General features: G+C 45.3%; 4 protein-coding genes across 4 annotated transcripts; 3 read left to right on the top strand and 1 right to left on the bottom strand.

The window, feature by feature from the left end:
- Positions 1–9450: 9450 nt before the first annotated feature.
- CCR75_003095 (uncharacterized protein) lies at positions 9451–11817 on the top strand (the record flags this gene model as incomplete). The annotated part of the gene is made up of 7 exons (XM_067961192.1): positions 9451–9643; positions 9713–9925; positions 9987–10134; positions 10248–10587; positions 10647–10690; positions 10760–10937; positions 11007–11817. The coding sequence occupies 6 exons, from the start codon at positions 9451–9453 to the stop codon at positions 10935–10937; spliced, it is 1116 nt and encodes a 371-aa protein (XP_067823064.1). The 3' UTR covers positions 11007–11817.
- CCR75_003094 (uncharacterized protein) lies at positions 11122–11906 on the bottom strand (the record flags this gene model as incomplete). The annotated part of the gene is made up of 2 exons (XM_067961191.1): positions 11122–11802; positions 11874–11906. The coding sequence occupies 2 exons, from the start codon at positions 11904–11906 to the stop codon at positions 11122–11124; spliced, it is 714 nt and encodes a 237-aa protein (XP_067823065.1).
- Positions 11907–12253: 347 nt separating this feature from the next.
- CCR75_003093 (uncharacterized protein) lies at positions 12254–13042 on the top strand. The gene is made up of 2 exons (XM_067961190.1): positions 12254–12779; positions 12848–13042. Exons 1-2 carry the CDS (start codon positions 12273–12275, stop codon positions 12983–12985), a joined length of 645 nt encoding a protein of 214 aa, XP_067823070.1. The 5' UTR covers positions 12254–12272; the 3' UTR covers positions 12986–13042.
- A 2490-nt stretch (positions 13043–15532) lies between these two features.
- CCR75_003091 (uncharacterized protein) lies at positions 15533–17302 on the top strand (the record flags this gene model as incomplete). The annotated part of the gene is made up of 1 exon (XM_067961188.1): positions 15533–17302. One exon carries the CDS (start codon positions 15533–15535, stop codon positions 17300–17302), a length of 1770 nt encoding a protein of 589 aa, XP_067823068.1.
- Between the last annotated feature and the right edge of the window lie 413 nt (positions 17303–17715).

The raw sequence follows: 17715 nt of genomic DNA, 5'->3' as shown, positions 1-17715 counted from the left end.
GTGCATGCGTCTACAACGCATACACCGTTCTTTGTGAATGGCTTACGCCATCCTCGCATACCCACCCAATTAGAGGGATCCTCTAGTTTAAGGGGGGGTGGACTCGCACGAGCAAAACCAATTCTGGCTTATGCTCATCACGCGTCGAAATTAACAACGACGCGAGTGATGTCGATGTCGAAGAAATCGACATCGTAGATGAGAATGATCTCATGGCAGTACACACAAAGCGTACTGAAAAAGAAAAAAACAAATGAGTTAGCAGAAGAGTTTCTGCTAACTCGAGAATCAATAATCCGTTCCGTTCAGGATTCCATTGCTAACACAGTGGACCGACAGAAGTGGAACACAGACAAAAATTCTAATCCATAAATAGGTATAGACCATTATACCTATTTATTCCGCAGACTAATCAGCTGTAGGAGTAATCAAAGAGAGAGTTACAGATAAGATAGGAGATAAGAATTCATTTACATGTTTAGTATTAGATTATAGTTAAGTAGGCATTTACAAAGATAGAACAAGAGACACTTAATTATATTTAATACAGTTTTTTATTTTACCCTCATAAGCTAGTTACCTCCCAGAGAAGTCTTCCTCTGCACGTACTAGTGTACGTGAAATAACGTAAAGCACCACTCGCAACTGAAGCAGTGCGAAGTGGACTTGTACTAAAACAGTACAAGTCGTAGTGCCCCGTTACAGATTGAGTCACAGTTTCCACGGAGAATGCGTTCAATACAAGTTATACTTGTAATTACCATATCATATATACAATGCACTACAAAACAAACATTCTATAAATAATAGGAGTGTAGTGGGATTCGAAAGTAATGATTTTTCTTGATATTATAGTGTAACAGGGAACGATTTGGCTGTAAACCGTTAGAGCGGTGTGGTGCATGCCAAGGGGTAATCTTCCTTCTTTTGTCATATTTGTGATACCTCTTTAATTTATGGTGTATTGCACGTGTCATTCACCGTATATATATCGGGGGGGGCAGAAACTTATTAACGTGCTTAGGGTAACGTCTTGTGCTTTTACATATTAACAGAGTTCAGTTCCTCTGTTAATCTAAAAGCATCCCGTACCTTCCCAAGGATTGCACTATGACATGTGAGAACAAGAAACCTTGTTAAGGTGTTTATATTTATAAGATATATATATTATAACGGGGTACACTTCGGTTGTTGCACCGTTAACGTGATGGAATACATATAATGGTAAATTTCCTTCTTCAATAAATATTAAAAAGAGAATTATGATTTTTTTGTGTAGCATGCATGTCAGCCCCTAAATCTATATTAAGGTAACGGTATTTTACATTTAAAATTATTAATAAAGTTTAGTTTCCTGTCGATCCGAAGCGTTTCCAGCCTTTCTAAGGCTTGCGCTGCGATTCAAAAGAGTAAAAAGCCTTACTAAGGAATACCCTCTTGGGCACTTTTGTCACTTGTAATTACGAACCACTGGGTCTCTTTTTTTAAGTTCTACTAGTATTTCACGACTATCTGAGTTGTAACCTTACTATTCTATAGACTGCTACACTTGGACAATAGTTGCCACATTTTTCAGCGAATCACTAAGTTCATAAAACCGGACTCGATAAGCTCTAAGAGCTCGTACGACTCTTTAAAATTGTTTCTTTATTAGTTCCATGGAACTAAATCACTTTTTGTAGGCGCAAGCAATTATAGCAGTCACGCTCTACTAAAGCACACACCTTTAAGCACTGAGAAAGAGGATGGACGGTGTTCCCTCACTGCATGTGAGGGGGCGCCTTAGCGACCTCACCCAACGAGCTAAGTACCTTAGGACAAGTTTCGTCACGGAAGCGGTAATCCGGCTTCATGTGCGCACTTATTTAACTAGGAAGTAGTTTTAATACGGATTTATATTTATCCGAATTAAATATAAAAAAATTCATCCAATCAGTGGATGCCACCTCGGTAGATGTGCACCTCTACATTGCGAGCGTAATATTTTGAAAACCTCGGATTACGGATAACGCTAGCCGTCATCCCTTCCAATGTGAATGCATCTATGTACATCACATACACCAGGGTGGGTCACTATGTGAGCCACACCCGAGCGGCGGGTCTAAGGCCTTCATATGAAGCAGTTGACCAGCCCGTTAAGTAACCAAGTGTACTTAATGGGTTTGTGTAACATAGGACAACTTTAGCCCGTTACACCACCTCCCTCCCTACCTCTTCAAGAAGGAATTTGTATTTGTAAAATCGTTAACGGGAGGAACGAGGGATAGCGAGCTGCTTTACGCGCGGCTTTTAGTCCTTTCAACCACTCTTAGCGACCAGTGTGTGTACATCTTTGTCATTATACAGCGCCTGACATACCACCTAAGAGGGGCAAGGTGATGGGTCGTCTGCGAAGACGCCTTCACAACCATGCAGAAAGCTTACGCGCCGCATTCACACGCCACCGTCGCTTAGTGCCATAGTTACAAAGACGACATCTACGGATGCTGCTGTCGCGCTTGTAATTGGACTGAATGATTAATCCCACGCACCGTGAGGATGTTTATCCGTCGCTCATTGTTGACTACAATGAGTCGAAACCGCTGCCATCACCCCATAGTAGTGATGAGATTAGCAAGCTCATGAGGAAGGAGTACGAAGCGGAATTCCTGTGCCGCTTTCCGATATGGTGACACAACGGTCACAGCTACTTATCTTTGCTCGCTTGCGTGTGAGAGAAATAATGGGCGGTACTGTACCCCCTGTTTCTTCTCACCACGCCGCTCCTGCTAGTTCATTCGGAACTAGCGGAGCCACAACTGGCTCTCCTTCTCATAGGCAGATATATGGCCCGGTACGTCGACACGCAGGGCGTCGAGCGCTTCCCAAGAGTCGAAACTCTTCCAGTATCCTCTCCACTGGACGAGAATTTGAAGCTTCTGCTGCACGGAGCGGCGGGCAATCAACCTTCTAACAAGGAAGCGTTAGCTCACAGCAGCATCTATCAGTGCAGGCAGCGCCCGATAGCAGCGGCGATTTTTTCACCTACTCGCGGCAGCCTATCCCGCTTCCGTTCAGTGCGGGCATTGAGCGCTGCTGAACGACGGATCGGGGTTCTCGTAAATCAAATCTCGCGACTGACTTCGGATCTCCACGATGTTCGCTCGAAGAATCGCCAGGGTTGTCAATGGCTGAAACTTTGGCTGGACCTCTTGTAGAAAAGGTCCGCGTTACGTATGCGAAATCGCTCGCTCCCAGCCCATATCGCGGTGGGAGGAATCATTCGGCTGAAAGTCTTTTAATTTCCTGTCTTACTCATCCGACCGACGCTCGACTCACAGTCGGTGTCACCATTGGTCTCCTTTGACGTATGGGGGTACGTGATCTCTTCTAGATCTACATACCGTTTCAGACGATTCACGTAAAAAACGTGTGCGTCTTCATATACGGCGGGAATGTGAGCCTGTAGTTTAGGTCTCCAACCTCCTCGACCACCGTAAACGGCCCGATGAAACGCGGCAATAATTTTGTTGTACCTCCAGGTAGTACAGAAACTGCATTTTTAGGTAAGGTAGCAGCACAAAATAATATTTTATTTCCTACTCTATTTGGTTCATGGTTTTGCGACCATATTGATCCGCATATTTTTTTGCTTGTCCTGTGCGCTTGTCATCGCGTCACGGACTTTTCGTGTGATGGCTGATCGCTCATACACAAAGCGTTGAGCCTCGCACACGCTTTTGCATCAAACTCGCCTATGATACACCCGAGCTTTCGATCATAGGACGTAATTGCCAATAACGAAACATCGTTATTGTTTAGCAACACAGGCAACTATTTCCGTGACTCCATACTGACCTCTGCTGAACCGTTAGGGTCCCTATGGCAAGTTTCCGTCGTTGACATGATATCCTCACGGGTTATCGGCATGTTGACGCAACTATGTTTCTCTTTCGCACAAGCGTAGTGAGGGGCCCTCTTCAACTAAGACCCGGGCTGCGCACAAACGAGACTGACGTTCGAGGATGGCGCAGTCCTTTTATATAAAAACGGTGTCTCACCATCACTGGCGTGGGCACTGTTATTTATAGCAAACTCCACAACAGGATTTTTTTGCTCCATTTTTAGCGAGTCGCTACCGTACACAACTAATCCGTCACGACCCGATTGGCTGGTTCCGTGTTGTCATCGTTCTGGGGATGATCGACTGTTGACATGTGGAGCTTGCTACCCAGCAGCTCAAATACATGACGCCAAAAACCCGACGTAAAACGTGGATTTTGATCCGATACTATGGATTCGGGCATCCCGTGTAGTCGGTGCACATGATTCATGAACAAGAGATCTGTCTCATTGCCTGTGAGCGTGGTGCTACAAGGTGCTAAGTGACTATTTTACTCAGTCTGTCTTGAAGACCGACGAGCCCCGTCCGACCCTTTTGGTCAGGCGGCATGCCAAACATGAAGTCCAGACTGACCGACTTCCAACATCCTTTGGAATCGGCTTCAATGGCGCACTGCTGGACGGTGCACCTTTATGCGCTGACTGGTCGCAGGAGAGAATATAGTTGGCCACCCATCGATATATGTTGCCATCAAAATTCCTCTGACCACTCGTTAGAATGTCTTTTAACGGCCCAGATGCCCACGCGATGGTGCATCATGGGGCTCGTGAAGTATTTTTAGCTTGAGATCCGTGGTAATAGATTCTTAAGGGATCTCAATGTGACAGCTGATGCCATAATAGGCCATCGTTGTTGCTCAACTGACTTAGCTTAGCCTTCATGTGCGACGGAAGGGAGACCTTACGTCCATCGAAGTGATCCAACAGCAGGCGACAATGTTTTTCATGACTGTAGCTCTCCTTTATATCGAAGGTCAACGAGCTCGTCACGTGGTAGACCTCCATGGCTGCCAACGTTGGCGACTCAACTTGTGCCTTAGCGCGAGACACAATTTCCTGGTGTCTTGCCTTGAAGTCTGGTCTGCGCGATAATGCGTCAGTCAAGACATTCGACATACCCGGCTAGTATTCGACTTTAAAATTAAATTCAGAGAAGAATTAAAGCCATCTTGCCATTCTAGTCGAGAGGTGCGGTGAGTTTATTGCGATCCGCAGTGATGCGTGATCCGTATAAACCACAAATGGTTCGGTACCCAATAGGTGCACGCCAAACATTACTATATTGAAAGTAGCTCCTTGCCATGCACAGGTTATTCAGCTCCGCGGCTTTCAAAAGCCTGGACTAATAAGAGATGGCACGGTCAACGCCGTCGTCATCCTTCTGCATGAGCACGCTGCCGATTGTGCTTGCATCGCAGACGACGCTAGAGGGCTTATCTGCGTCTGGCAATGCGAATACCGGTGCCTCTAGAAGAGATTGCTTCACTGATCTGAACGCATCTACTTGTTTCTTTGACAAAAACCATTCTACAGCCCGGTTGAATGTCGCCGGTGAGTTTCCAAAACTTAGGGCATCACAAGCCCCTCTCCAACACAACGCTGTCTACGATGTTTTTGCCCGAAGCATACCGCTTGGGGTGCTTACTGCCGTTTTGCCTACATCGGACTCTTTCATATGCACCTGATAGTTGCCATTCTTTTAATCCAACGCGGAAACGATAGTTGACTTTCCCATGGAGTTTAACAAGACATTATACCGCGGGTTGACGTTTGCGCCGAAATGGTGGCCGTTTTCAGCTTATTTTAAGCGCAAACCACGCGCCATTACCTGTGGCTTCTCGCACACAGAAGGTCGGGCTGCAGTGAGGCGACTTGCTCTCACGTACTTGTCTCGCCTTGGCTCGCTTGTCGAGGAACATAATAATTGCTTGTTTCTTTTAGCAACGGCCATTCCCTGGTCACACAATACTTGATGCCAGGTTCTGAATCAATTTCGTGCTCGATGCCCCTATTGGCCGGTAGGCGGCTCGGCACTTCTTCTGGGAACACATGAGGATGTTTCCAAGGAATCTAAAAAAAGGCCTGACTTTCAAGGTATCCCAGCCTTGAGAGCGAATCGTTTATTTTTGTCCGTTTCCAGCCTGCCGAGCAATAGCCTACCAAGTTCTCTTCTGGAACTGGTCCGACTGCTTCGTGGATCTTTCCTTTCTTAATTATGGACATGAACAGATCCCACGAGTATTACTTTCTCCTCGGCAGAGTTCAAGACGTGCTGGAGACCTCGACTCCGTCATTTTGTCCTTGACGGCCTTGAACATCTCGTTCGAAGGCATGTCCGCTTTGACCGGGACTGATCCAAAGGTCACTCCTTTTGACGTTCCTTTGATCGTCCTTATCTGTCGGGCACTATTTTCTCGTGTCACCACGACCTTTAACTGGGCAGCGGGTGCCGTTGATCTCATGACCAACGCACCCGTTCCAACCGCACCAGGCTCCAGGCATTGTGCCGGCTCTTGCGACGCTTGACTTCTTATCAGCTCGCTATCTACTGCCACAGGCTCTCGACCTGTGCAGGCCATTAGACGTATGACTTCTTGTCATCGTCCTTTTGACTACAACAGTCTCTCCGAGCTGGGAAGGACTTGGTGGCGTTTGACATCCCTTAAACGCACCCTCAGCTGTGTTGTACACGACATCAGTTGCATAAGCCTCTCGCAGGAGCGCATCCTTTCCGGTGTGTGCGTAGAGTAGCAACTGTGCGTGTACGCCAGGTTGGTGCCTTGCCACATTGCAGGCCTAGGATGAGGTCATACGGACTCTCCAAAACTAGCACTGTGAACTTCTCTCTACAGGAAAAGTCACTAAAACTGAAGGCGAATTGAACTTGAACTCCCTCAGACTTTACGAGCGCGCTGTCGCCAAACGAATGGACGCCACTTCTCGCTTGCCATCCTGGCAAAGCGACTCATACATCGCCAGCCTTTTTCTTAGTGCTGCGAATTACACAAAATTCTGTGATGCACCCGAATCCACGAGAAGGATCATCCCATGGTCATAGCCTCGTACTAGAGCGCTATCCCAAATCCACGAGAAAGGTCATAGCCTCATACTAGAGTGCTATGACCAGCAGGGTTAAGGTCCGAAAATTCAAGACCTCAGAGTCTATGCTACCCATTTGTTAGGTAATTATAAACTTAGGAGCAGCTTCAGAGTCCGCGTCAGTAGGGCATCCCGCCCCTACTGCGCTCCTGCCTTTCCCGAATCCTCAGTGGTTGATGCAGAACTCACGCGTCTTGCCCGCTGGTTCTTCTTATAACTTTTCAAGTAGGGAGTCTTCTTGTTGGGCGTCTCAGCCTCAGCAGGACTCTGGCATAGCAGCGAGCCATCATATGGCCGCACTTGCCGCACTTGTAGCAGACTACGTCTGCATTGCCCAACCCCATAGGAGTGTCATCCGACCTCTCGGTCGACGGCTTATACCAAACAGTCACCGAGACACTGTTGAAGGAATGCTCCTCAACTAAGGCAGATTGAATTGCCTTTTCGATCGTCGACGGCACCTCACTAAAAGGAGCCTGTCGCGATAGGCCATGCCGCAGTCCGTTCCTGAACGTGGGCACCTTAATGTGGTCCGAAATTGGACCTACGGTAATGGACTCCCACAGCGAACGTATCTCCTGCACATATTCTTGCAGGGATCGTTTCGCCTGTCGCACTACAAAGAAGCGCGCCTTAAGCAACACTTCGTTGTTCGGCGGCTGAAACATGGCGCGGATCTTTGTCTTAAAGATCGTTCATGAAGGGAACGCCTTACCGTCCTACATAAGCGCCGAGAAAGCCCACTCTGATGCCTTACCGCGCAAATGGGACATGGCATACGACACCATCCGAGATGACTCGATGAGCTGCCCCACACCGCATTGCTACATAGCTAACAACCAGTGGACAATTGTGTGCGCTGCAGTTCCATCGAACTTGGGCGGGTCCATCCGAATGGGCACTGGCTGATGCGGCCCGGCGGAGATCATCTCAACAGTCCTGTTGAGAGCCTCATTCCGAGCCTGCTCACGCCTAAGCTCATACTGAGTCTTAGTGACGGACTCCGCCGCAGCATGGCTCTATGCCTCGGACGCAATTCGAGCACGAACAACTAAACTGCTCCAACTGAGCAACATGTTGTTCAGGAGGACTGCCCAAGAGCCTGGCTAGGTCTTGTCACCAAGTCCCTGCGCCACGTGCTCTACCACCTCCAGATGAAGGTGGGTCATGAGCCTAATCGATATTGAGGCTCATCCTCACTGACAAGCTCAGAGAGACGGGTTGTGGGAAGGACTACTAGTGCCACCAAGTGTAGGCGGGGGCTACTATAGCAGTCACGCTCTACTAAAGCACACACCTTCAAGCACAGTAAGGAAGCGGATTGACGGTGTTCCCTCACTGCACGCGAGGGGGCGCCTTAGCGACCTCACCCAACGAACTAAGTATCTTAGGACAAGTGTCGTCACGGAAGCGGTAATCCGGCTTCATGTGCGCACTTGTTTAACTAGGAAGTAGTTTTAAGACGGATTTATTTTAATCGAAAATAAATATAAAACCTTTCATCCAATCAGTGGATATCACCTCGGTAGATGTGCACCTCTATATTGCGAGCGTATTATTTTGAATACCTCGGATTTCGGATGACGCTAGCCGTCATCACTTCCAATGTGAATGCATCTATGTACATCACGTACACCAGGGTGGGTCACTATGTGAGCCACACCCGAGCGGCGTGTCTAAGTACTTCATATGAAGTTATTGACCATTTTGTTAAGTACACCGAGTGTATTAACGGGTTTGTGTAATATAGGGCAACTTTAACCCGTTTAACTTTTTGAGTCGATAAGTCTTCTCTGACTTATGGAGCGAGATAGTTTCGCAACATGTAGTACTTTCTCGTATAGTATTGTTTCATAATAAATTTCATTCGCCTAAAAAGGAACTATATTTACCTGAGGGCATTTGGTAGGGCTGTCGATAGCCAGAAGCATAGTGTACGACATGCGCTTTTATACTTTTTATTACGGCCGAAGGATCACGTGTTACGGGGCGCCTTTCGCTGGTACTGCTTCTAGCCAACCTGCACTGATATCAGTGGAGGTGAGGGGCTCCGAGAACTTCACGTACATGACGTGCAGAGGAAGCTTTTAAGCAGCTAAGAAGTCTAAGCTACTAAAGGTTATTTTTGTATGGAAATTAAATGTAACTGTTTTTATATTCCAAGTACCTGCGTAACGATCTTCTATTTACTGACTTTAATATTTTGATGTATTAAACTATGTATCAATCGTGTCGAGTAACGATTGGTGGGGTAATTCAAACTTGAATCAACAGCACTGTTGCTTTTTGCTTCAATATTACCAAATTTTCTAATGTTGGAAATATAAAGTTTTAATTATTAAATGATGGTAATTTTAAATTTCGTTGTTATTTCCCTCTTAAAGGAAATAATATTTATGCAACGATGCCTGTGAATATGTTTTGAGAATTAATCTTACAAATCAAGGATATTAACCTCCTAACTTTCTTATGAAGCCCTGCTCGTTCTTTGCAGCGGGTAAATGCCGCAATGGCAAAAACTGCAAGTATGTTCATGCGTCGCACGAAAACCTCACTGAAAGTCCGCGGCCTTCAAATTTGTTCCCTAATGGAGCGTGCATAAATGGAAGGGTTTCCACGCGCGTGGTAGAGGCGGGTACTTCGCTTCTGAGTGATATCACTGGTGAGAATTAAGTGTACCAGAGAGTTTTGGTATCTCCCATGGATAATTTATCAAAGCGGCTGCTTTTAGGAAACAAGAGCTCGTACTTTCATGTTCAAGAGGAAAGGAATGAAGAATTGTATTTTTGCAAGGCAAATACAGCGACAAACGGAACCTCCATCTCAGAAATTATGTCGGGAGGATGGGAGAAGAAGGCTATTGATACGCTTATTAAAATGAAGAAGGTCGAAAAGATTAAAGAGGAAGTAACGGAGCTCACAGACTTCATTTCCAACGAGGAAGGTCCGCAAATTTGTTATTGTTTTTCTAAATGTGATTCGTATTACGTTTATTGATGATTTAGAATTGTACTACTACGGAGCTCCAGATAATTTTAAAGCCGACGTCACCGAAACTCTATTTTCGGAAGCAAAAGATTCCTTCTTGGACGTGACGAAGGATGGCCTCAAAACTGAAACAAATTTATGTAACGGAGAGCGTCCTGCACCACCGTACGTAATATATTTTCTGAATCATTGTGGCTTGCTTTTGTATATAATTCACCAGGAAGTCGTTCGGTTCTGCACAGTAAAACCTGCACCTATTTTTTGCAAGGATTATGTAGCTACGGGAACACGTGCTTCTACGCACACTCGCTACCGGAAGAAATTGTTAGTGAAGAAGAAAGACTTGCGACTGATGAAGAGTTTCGTTTGTCCCAAGGTCTAGAGTGCGGAATTTGCTATGAAATTATATTGAATAAGGGCGAGCAATTCGGAATGCTATCTGGATGCAATCATTCCTTTTGCCTTACGTGCGTACGTAATTGGCCAAATAGCGAAGATCATCCGAAACAAACTGTTCGTCAGTGCCCCGCATGTGGTAAAGAGACAAAATTTATCATTCCAACATCTCGAATGGTCTACAATCCGAATCGCAAAAAGGTCCTTATGGACGTTTACCGGGTACGTTAATTTCTTAAGCTATTATCGAAACAGGAAAATTACTGTGCCAAGTGTCCTAGAAAGAATTGAATGGCATTCCCTGCCGACATTTCGATGGAGGAAGGTATACTTTGTCGCCTATTATTCCTCATTAAAGGCGCAAATTTTTTTATTCATGTGTCATAACGCATAGAAAAACTTGCCCATTTGGCACTAGCTGTTACTACGCACATCGTAGCCCAGATGGCTTCCAGGCATTACGACAAGCTCGAACTGTGGTCGATGAAGATGGCCAAAACATTCAATTTCGTCAATCGCGTCAAGATATTTTTCTCAAGCAAAGCGAGGTTACTGAAGAACTTTCAAGATAGGTTTGCGAGTACTAATTTTTTGTAACAAAAGAATAGAGACTTATCTCTAATTATTGCTTTTCCATGAAGGACAATATCCCGCGCAACAAAATTTGGCGCGACTGCTACTTGAAGCAGTCGATAAGTCACATAATTTCTTAGTTCTGTCAATAAAAATCATAGCGAGATATAATATTACGGCAGATTACTCTGCAGTCCGCATCGTGAATGAGCCGTCTAATTGTCCAAAGTAGACCTTCTTTGCCATGCCGCAGAAAAGGCCGACTTCCACGACGCCGGGAAGTAACTTCAAATGATTGCACAGCGTCTTCGGGTCGTTTAGGATGCCAAAATTTACGTCGAGTACGAAATTTCCGTTGTCAGTGACAACAGGTCCTGCCTTCTTGTCAGCCATTCGTAGTGCGGGCATTCCGCCAAAGTTTTGCTTTATCGTACCCATCAGCGGCACATAGGCCATTGGAATGACCTCGATTGGTACACCCTTTGTCCACTTCTCACCAAGTTGCTTCGATTCCTTACGATAGTCCGCGATCACAACAAATTGTTTGGCAGCAAAGGCCACTATTTTTTCCTGTAGCTGGCAGCCACCGCCGCCTTTTATACAATTGAGCTGCAGATCCACTTCGTCGGCTCCGTCAATGGCCACGTCAATCAAAGGGTTTTCGTCTAAACTGGTGAGCGTAAGGTTGTGCTGAGCAATCAGCTGCCTGGACTGAAAGGACGTCGGAAGACACTTTATGTCGGTGAGCTTGTGGTCCTTCACGAGCTCTCCGAGACGCTCGGCGGCATACATGACGGTAGATCCACTTCCAACACCCACGATGAAGCCACTTTGCACAAAATCATCCACGGCCTGTCGCGCAGCCTGCAAAGAAGTGATACACAGCGATCGATTAGTCTAAGACTGCAGCTCTTGCGCTAATCCTCATATCGTACATTGCGCTTGGATTGCTCAATAGGGCTCAACATTTAGTTTTGCCGTTAATATTATTTTTAAGCTTCGCAACACATCCGGCTAAACTCATCATGTAAGAGCAACTTTTATATTCGAACACTAATTATTATTAAAGATGTACTGTACTCATACAACATAAAATCTTCCTTATTTCCGTTTTAAGAAACAAAATTATAAATCACTATCGCAAATGGTAATCTATTTTAAGTTTGCAATAGCTTCGGTAAATAACAATTACTGGTCCATTCAATTAATGTACGACGCGGAAATTTGATATCGACTATCTTTGTATGATGGTGTGGCATTGATAGCGTTTAAAACGATTATGCAGCTATAGAGGCCATGCAATTTTACATTGAGGCTAAATTTATACGATACTTATGCTTGATGTCTGCCGAGGAGTCAGTCGCGCGGCCAACCGTGGATTCAACAAGCTTCCTCCAGCAGCTAGCGCTGATAATGCTGCGGTATTACGGGAAGTAAAGGCAGCGCTGGTGACGAATCCCGAGGCTTTAAAGCAGCTGAGCGCATTGTTGTCGCCATCTACGACGCGAAACTTGTCTCGCGCGCTGACTTCAATGCGCAAGAGTCAACAAACGACTGAATTTGCAGCACCGGTGACGCTTCCAACAACCCAAGAGCTTAAATTGGTGGCACTTAGAACGGGTTTGCCATTTATTGGATTTGGATTCGTGGATAACTTTATCATGATTGTCGCTGGCGACTACATCGACCTCACTTTAGGCGTGTCTCTCGGTATTTCGTCAATGGCTGCGGCCGGTATCGGCAACACTATTGCGGACATTGCTGGACTAGGATTCGGCAATGTGATCGAGAATTGCTGCGTGCGATTAGGATTACCAAATTCTTCGTTAACAAGCAAGCAGGTGTGTGTTGCAGTCATTATTTGTTGGATTTGGATTTGATTTTGATGATTTGACTAAAAATTTTGCAGATGCTGTTAAAAAGCACGCGAATTGCAAAGGTCTCTGGCAGCATCATTGGCGTTACTGTAGGCTGTCTGCTTGGTCTGGCGCCGCTTATGTTTCTTCAGACGAGACCGAAGGAAACATCAAAAAGCGTCATAGATTGATAGACACAATAAATGTTTTTTTAATTCATGGTGAAATAAAGACAAAATCTCGCTTCACTAGCTTCAGAGCAATCTTGAAATATCGCAGAACCTAGCCATCGGACTCGTTTGCAGACCAGCTAGTAAAAGGAACGCAAGCACGATTAAAATAATATGGCCGGGTAGAACAAATTACACATCAAGCTGAGAGGCACCGGAATGATTGAAAGTATCCTTTCCTTAAAATCGTTAAAACTTTTGCAAGAGGTAATCATTCAACAGATACTGTCGCAGGTGCCGCAGAGGGTGCTCAAGCTGTTGTAAATGTGCATTTGCAAAGTTCTGGGTGTCCGTGCTATGATGTCTTATACCCTCTATATATAAAGGTGGATAAAAAGCAAGAGCAAAAATTTGGAGTATTCAAGTTTGGTGAGGACGACCAAACGTAAAAGAACGATTCAGTTGTATCATAAAACAGAGCAATATGTACAAAAAACTTTCCACATGCAACCGCGGACACAGGGAAAACATCCTTGAATCTAATTAAATCTTTCTATAAAGGATTGTATTCAAAGACTCCAAAGATTGGGACGTAAAACGTTCAACCCGGGGCTTCTATCGGGAACACTTTCGTCCATCATTGACAAAAAAGCGTGTAGTAGTTTTTTTCTTTTTTTTTAATATAGCTATTTGCAGCTTATCTGCGTTGCAGTTTAGTAAAAAGACGATTTTCAAGGCAAGAGCTTTGCCTTTTGCCTGATACCACGGAGCGCTTAGGGCTATTTATTGCTGTGTGCTTTATATCGACAGTATCATTTGTTCGTGGTGTGGAGAATGGCACAAATATTTATACGCTAGCTATTTCAAAGCATATTAAAGTCGGTGCACTGAAAACTGTGGAGTGCAGCAAAGAATTATGCTGACTTCTTCCGACTTTGCATATTTATTACCATAAGACGCCTATATAAAAAAATAATGACAATTACCGTACTCTTCATCGCATACTCGAAACGCGTGGTATTACGGAAAACAAGGACAATGCTATTCTGTAAATATCCCTCGGCCAAGACGTTGGTTGCAGAAAAAACTCTAAGAGATATGACAATAGCGCAGCAAAAAGGTCGAGCCTGCATAGACTTGAAACAATTATTTTAGAATTTTCGTTTAAGGTTCAGCATAATACCGAAGGATACTTTTGTGTTAGTAAATATATAGCAAATATGTCATGAAACATTATTGTATTACGACTTTTAGATGATGCAATTTAAGGAGCTCACAAAAATGGACAGAAGCTGGCACTCTTTTTATTTTTTGCAGTTGTATTGTTAAAGTTGTCACTTTTTGTTTTTACTATTCACAAGTCATTGCCTACACTATTTGCTAGCTCATACAATTAAATTACTGTTGCAGTTACCCCTGAAAACGTGCAGAAGGAAACATTCGGCACATTAAAAGCATTAAGCATGCAAATTGGCTCAGTGTAATGTTTTAAAGTTAAATAGTTTTTTTTGAACTCCTTAGCCTTACGACGTCTATTGCATGATGTTGCTCTCTCAGCGGCAAACAAAGCTCCATCAGTGCTTTATAGAATCTGGAAACAGAATCTAACACTTTATCTGCTAACTAGCTTGTCCTGACATGGGATATTCAAGATCTGATCTCTTGTGGTAACAGCACCCTCAGTGGTACTTGCAAATTCGTATAAACGATGTAGTGGTCTGATTACGCTTGTGCAGTCGGGTAGCTGAGAGCTCAAACCCAAGGCGACGAAAATGGCTTTGACCTTATTCGGTACGAATTCGAGGCTGCAGACCAACTCGCAGGGGAAGAAGTGCGCGAAAGGGCCAACACCATTCACGAAATTTACATAAATACTTATATTAGTAGTGTCAAGGACGATTAAGCGAATCTTCGAATAATTTGCACTGTTTAGGACAATTAAGCATATATCTTCTATTTTTTGAACTGTTTAGATCAATTAAGCGAATACCACACGATTACGTGCAATTGGTAATAGAGTTTCTCCGTTTAAATGAATTTACTGAGTGAACTTGCAACACCGTCTGCATTACTTATTTTGAATTAGGATATTGCTGAAGTGGTAAAAGTGATTTCAAGTAACATCCCACATACATCTCTAAGGAAAACGCTTCGTCAATAAGAGCATTGCTTCCGACAAATTAAAATAAAACATTATCTCCAATAAATGCACTCTGGCGAAGCGAGCTGAAAGAGCGATTGACACACTTTATGACTACGGCAAAACGCTGCTTTTTTACTGTATCAACAGGAGCGCGGCTTTGCTCAAGCGGTATATCCTTGATGTGGGGGTCGGACGCTCGAAGCGGGTTACACTTCATATTATTATGTTGATGCCCAGTAGCCAAGTATTTTTTGCGTTAGTAGTCAGTGTAGAAGTTCGAAGCGACAAATCTGATTCTCTGTTGGCTGAAATGCATCATAATGAATTGCTAAATGAATTGCCTCATATTACGATCACCTATCATCTGGGAAGCTACGGAAGAAATTATTTCCCTCCTAAACTTCCAAATCACACGCGTGTTTTTAATGGATCACCGCAACAATCTGTATGGCATGCCGGCTGGTCGCGTGGGGATGCCAAATGGAATGCCGCAGCAGCAGCCTGGTATGCAGCATCATTATGGCATGCAGGATATGATGTTCGACCCACTTCCCATGACAAACGGTATGTATCACCAACCACCATCCATACACCAGCAACACGGAGGCATGGGTAGTCTCATGCAGCAACCAGGAATGGTTGCGCCCGAGGACGATCCGCGTTTCGTGGACGATCTGCTGGGTGCGTTTGGCAACGACCCCACGGGCCTTGGAGGCCAGCAGCAACATCTCGGACAAATGCCCGGCCACATTTATGACGAGCACCACATGATGCCAACGCATTCACAGACGCCCGATCTGCAACCGGTACGAACACAGGCAATGCCCATGACGACGCAACCCCCACTTATGCAGCAGAATAACTTGCTTGGCTCCATGCACATAAACCCAATGGCATCCTCGTCTGGCGTTCGCATAGGCATTGGCCTTCAACAGCAGCAGAATTTGGGTCAACAAGCAGTGTCGTCGGATGTTGGGTCTCTTGGTGCCACCATATCGGCGCCCTTATCTGCACCTCGACAGGCGGCAGTTGCTCCTAGTTCTATTGTGCTAACATCTACGACCTCTAAGCCATCGAATAGCTTACGTACACTCGCGACGTCCAGTAACAATGGTGGCAGCAGCGACGAGGAAGGTAACATGGACGAGGACGACACTCAAAAGAAAAAAGAACGCCGCCGACAGCAGGTGCGTTATGCGTCGCGTCGTCGCCGTAAAAAACAGAAAGACGAGGAAAGTTTTCTGCGCGATCGTATTGCAGAGCTAAAGGAGCAAATCCGGATTATCGGTGGTGACTTGACGGAGCAGTGCTCTCAGATGGCGGGTATGAGTGAGCAGGCTCTGACGGAGGCGTACGAGAAGCAAATGGTGACGGTGCAAACACTGCGGAAGGACAATAACAAACTAAAGGAGCAATTATTGCAGCATGAGAATTTTGCTCGTATGATTCAGTACGGTCTGAACGCGCTACCGAGCGACTGTCGCGACGTCGACCGTAAGAAAATTACTGGTGTTCCGATGTGGATCAGTGACCAGATGAATCCATTAAAGGGTCCCACCTTGGTAGTGGACCTTAACATGTGTCACGAAGCTGTGCGTCACGCGTACAACGAGTTGAAAAGTTTTGGTCCCACGGTGAATTCTAAGACAAACGTGTGCTATGCGATGGGTTGGAAGACGGAGCTTTGGGCTGCGAGCACGTGTTTGAACTTTCGAGCCGTGCGCTCCATTAGCGACAAAAACATTCGAGAGGTGGCGAATGCTTCGTGGGATATTATCACGTCCCCTGAAAAGTGTAAACGAATTTACCCCGACGTGAAGCAATTTCGTATTCTGCAGAAGGTAACGGACGATATTGTCGTTGTCCACCGTATCGCATCGGTGGCGTCGGATCTGTCTGACCGCGAATTTATATCGGTGGCGTTTCGATTGCGTGATGGTGATGACTATTATATCGGACTTAAATCCATCATAGTGCAGACTGAGGCCGCTGAGAACTGCATTCGTGGTGAGGAGTGCCAAGGATGGATGTTTATTGGGGGAACGAATGAGACGTCGCAGTGGAAAGCTCATTTTTTGGGTTATTACGATGTCAAAGGTGAGAAAGACGACAAGGTGCTGAATCAGCTTGCAAATGAGGCGATGTTTGGGATGCTGCGATGGGAGAGTGAGGCAATGCATCCGTTGAGTGTATGAAACGAGCAAACTTAGTCTGCGTTCGCGCATGCTTTGAGCCCTTTAAACAGGGCATAAAGCTGTCAATTGAATGCTGCTGATTGAATTAAAAGGTAGGATGATATCGCGGCCGGGCTTGATGCATAAGATCTTTTTGGTTAAGGTTTGAATAAAATATGGTATTTTTGTGAGGCTATGCGTATTTTGGCGGAACTGTGCTGGCAAGTGTCTGTATGCTATTGCAAATGCTTAGTGCCCTGTACGATAGACAGCACATAGTAAGAGTGGGTAGCTCAGGCTTCTCCTCAGCTTTAGCCAGCATTCCCATGTCATATTCGTATCGTGTCATAGCAAGATAATTTTTTATTAAGGGAAGTGGAATAGCCACACACCCTGTAGGCGGGCACGTCGTAATGCGGCCACGCTCTACTTAA

The sequence above is a fragment of the Bremia lactucae genome (assembly GCF_004359215.1).
Source record: "Bremia lactucae strain SF5 chromosome Unknown BlacSF5_NotPlaced_17_SHOA01000003.1_2250557bp, whole genome shotgun sequence".
NCBI classification, from domain to species: Eukaryota; Oomycota; class Peronosporomycetes; order Peronosporales; family Peronosporaceae; genus Bremia; species Bremia lactucae.
The sequence above is the reverse complement of the archived record's forward strand: the minus strand, read 5'-3'. Positions and strand labels throughout refer to the sequence as shown.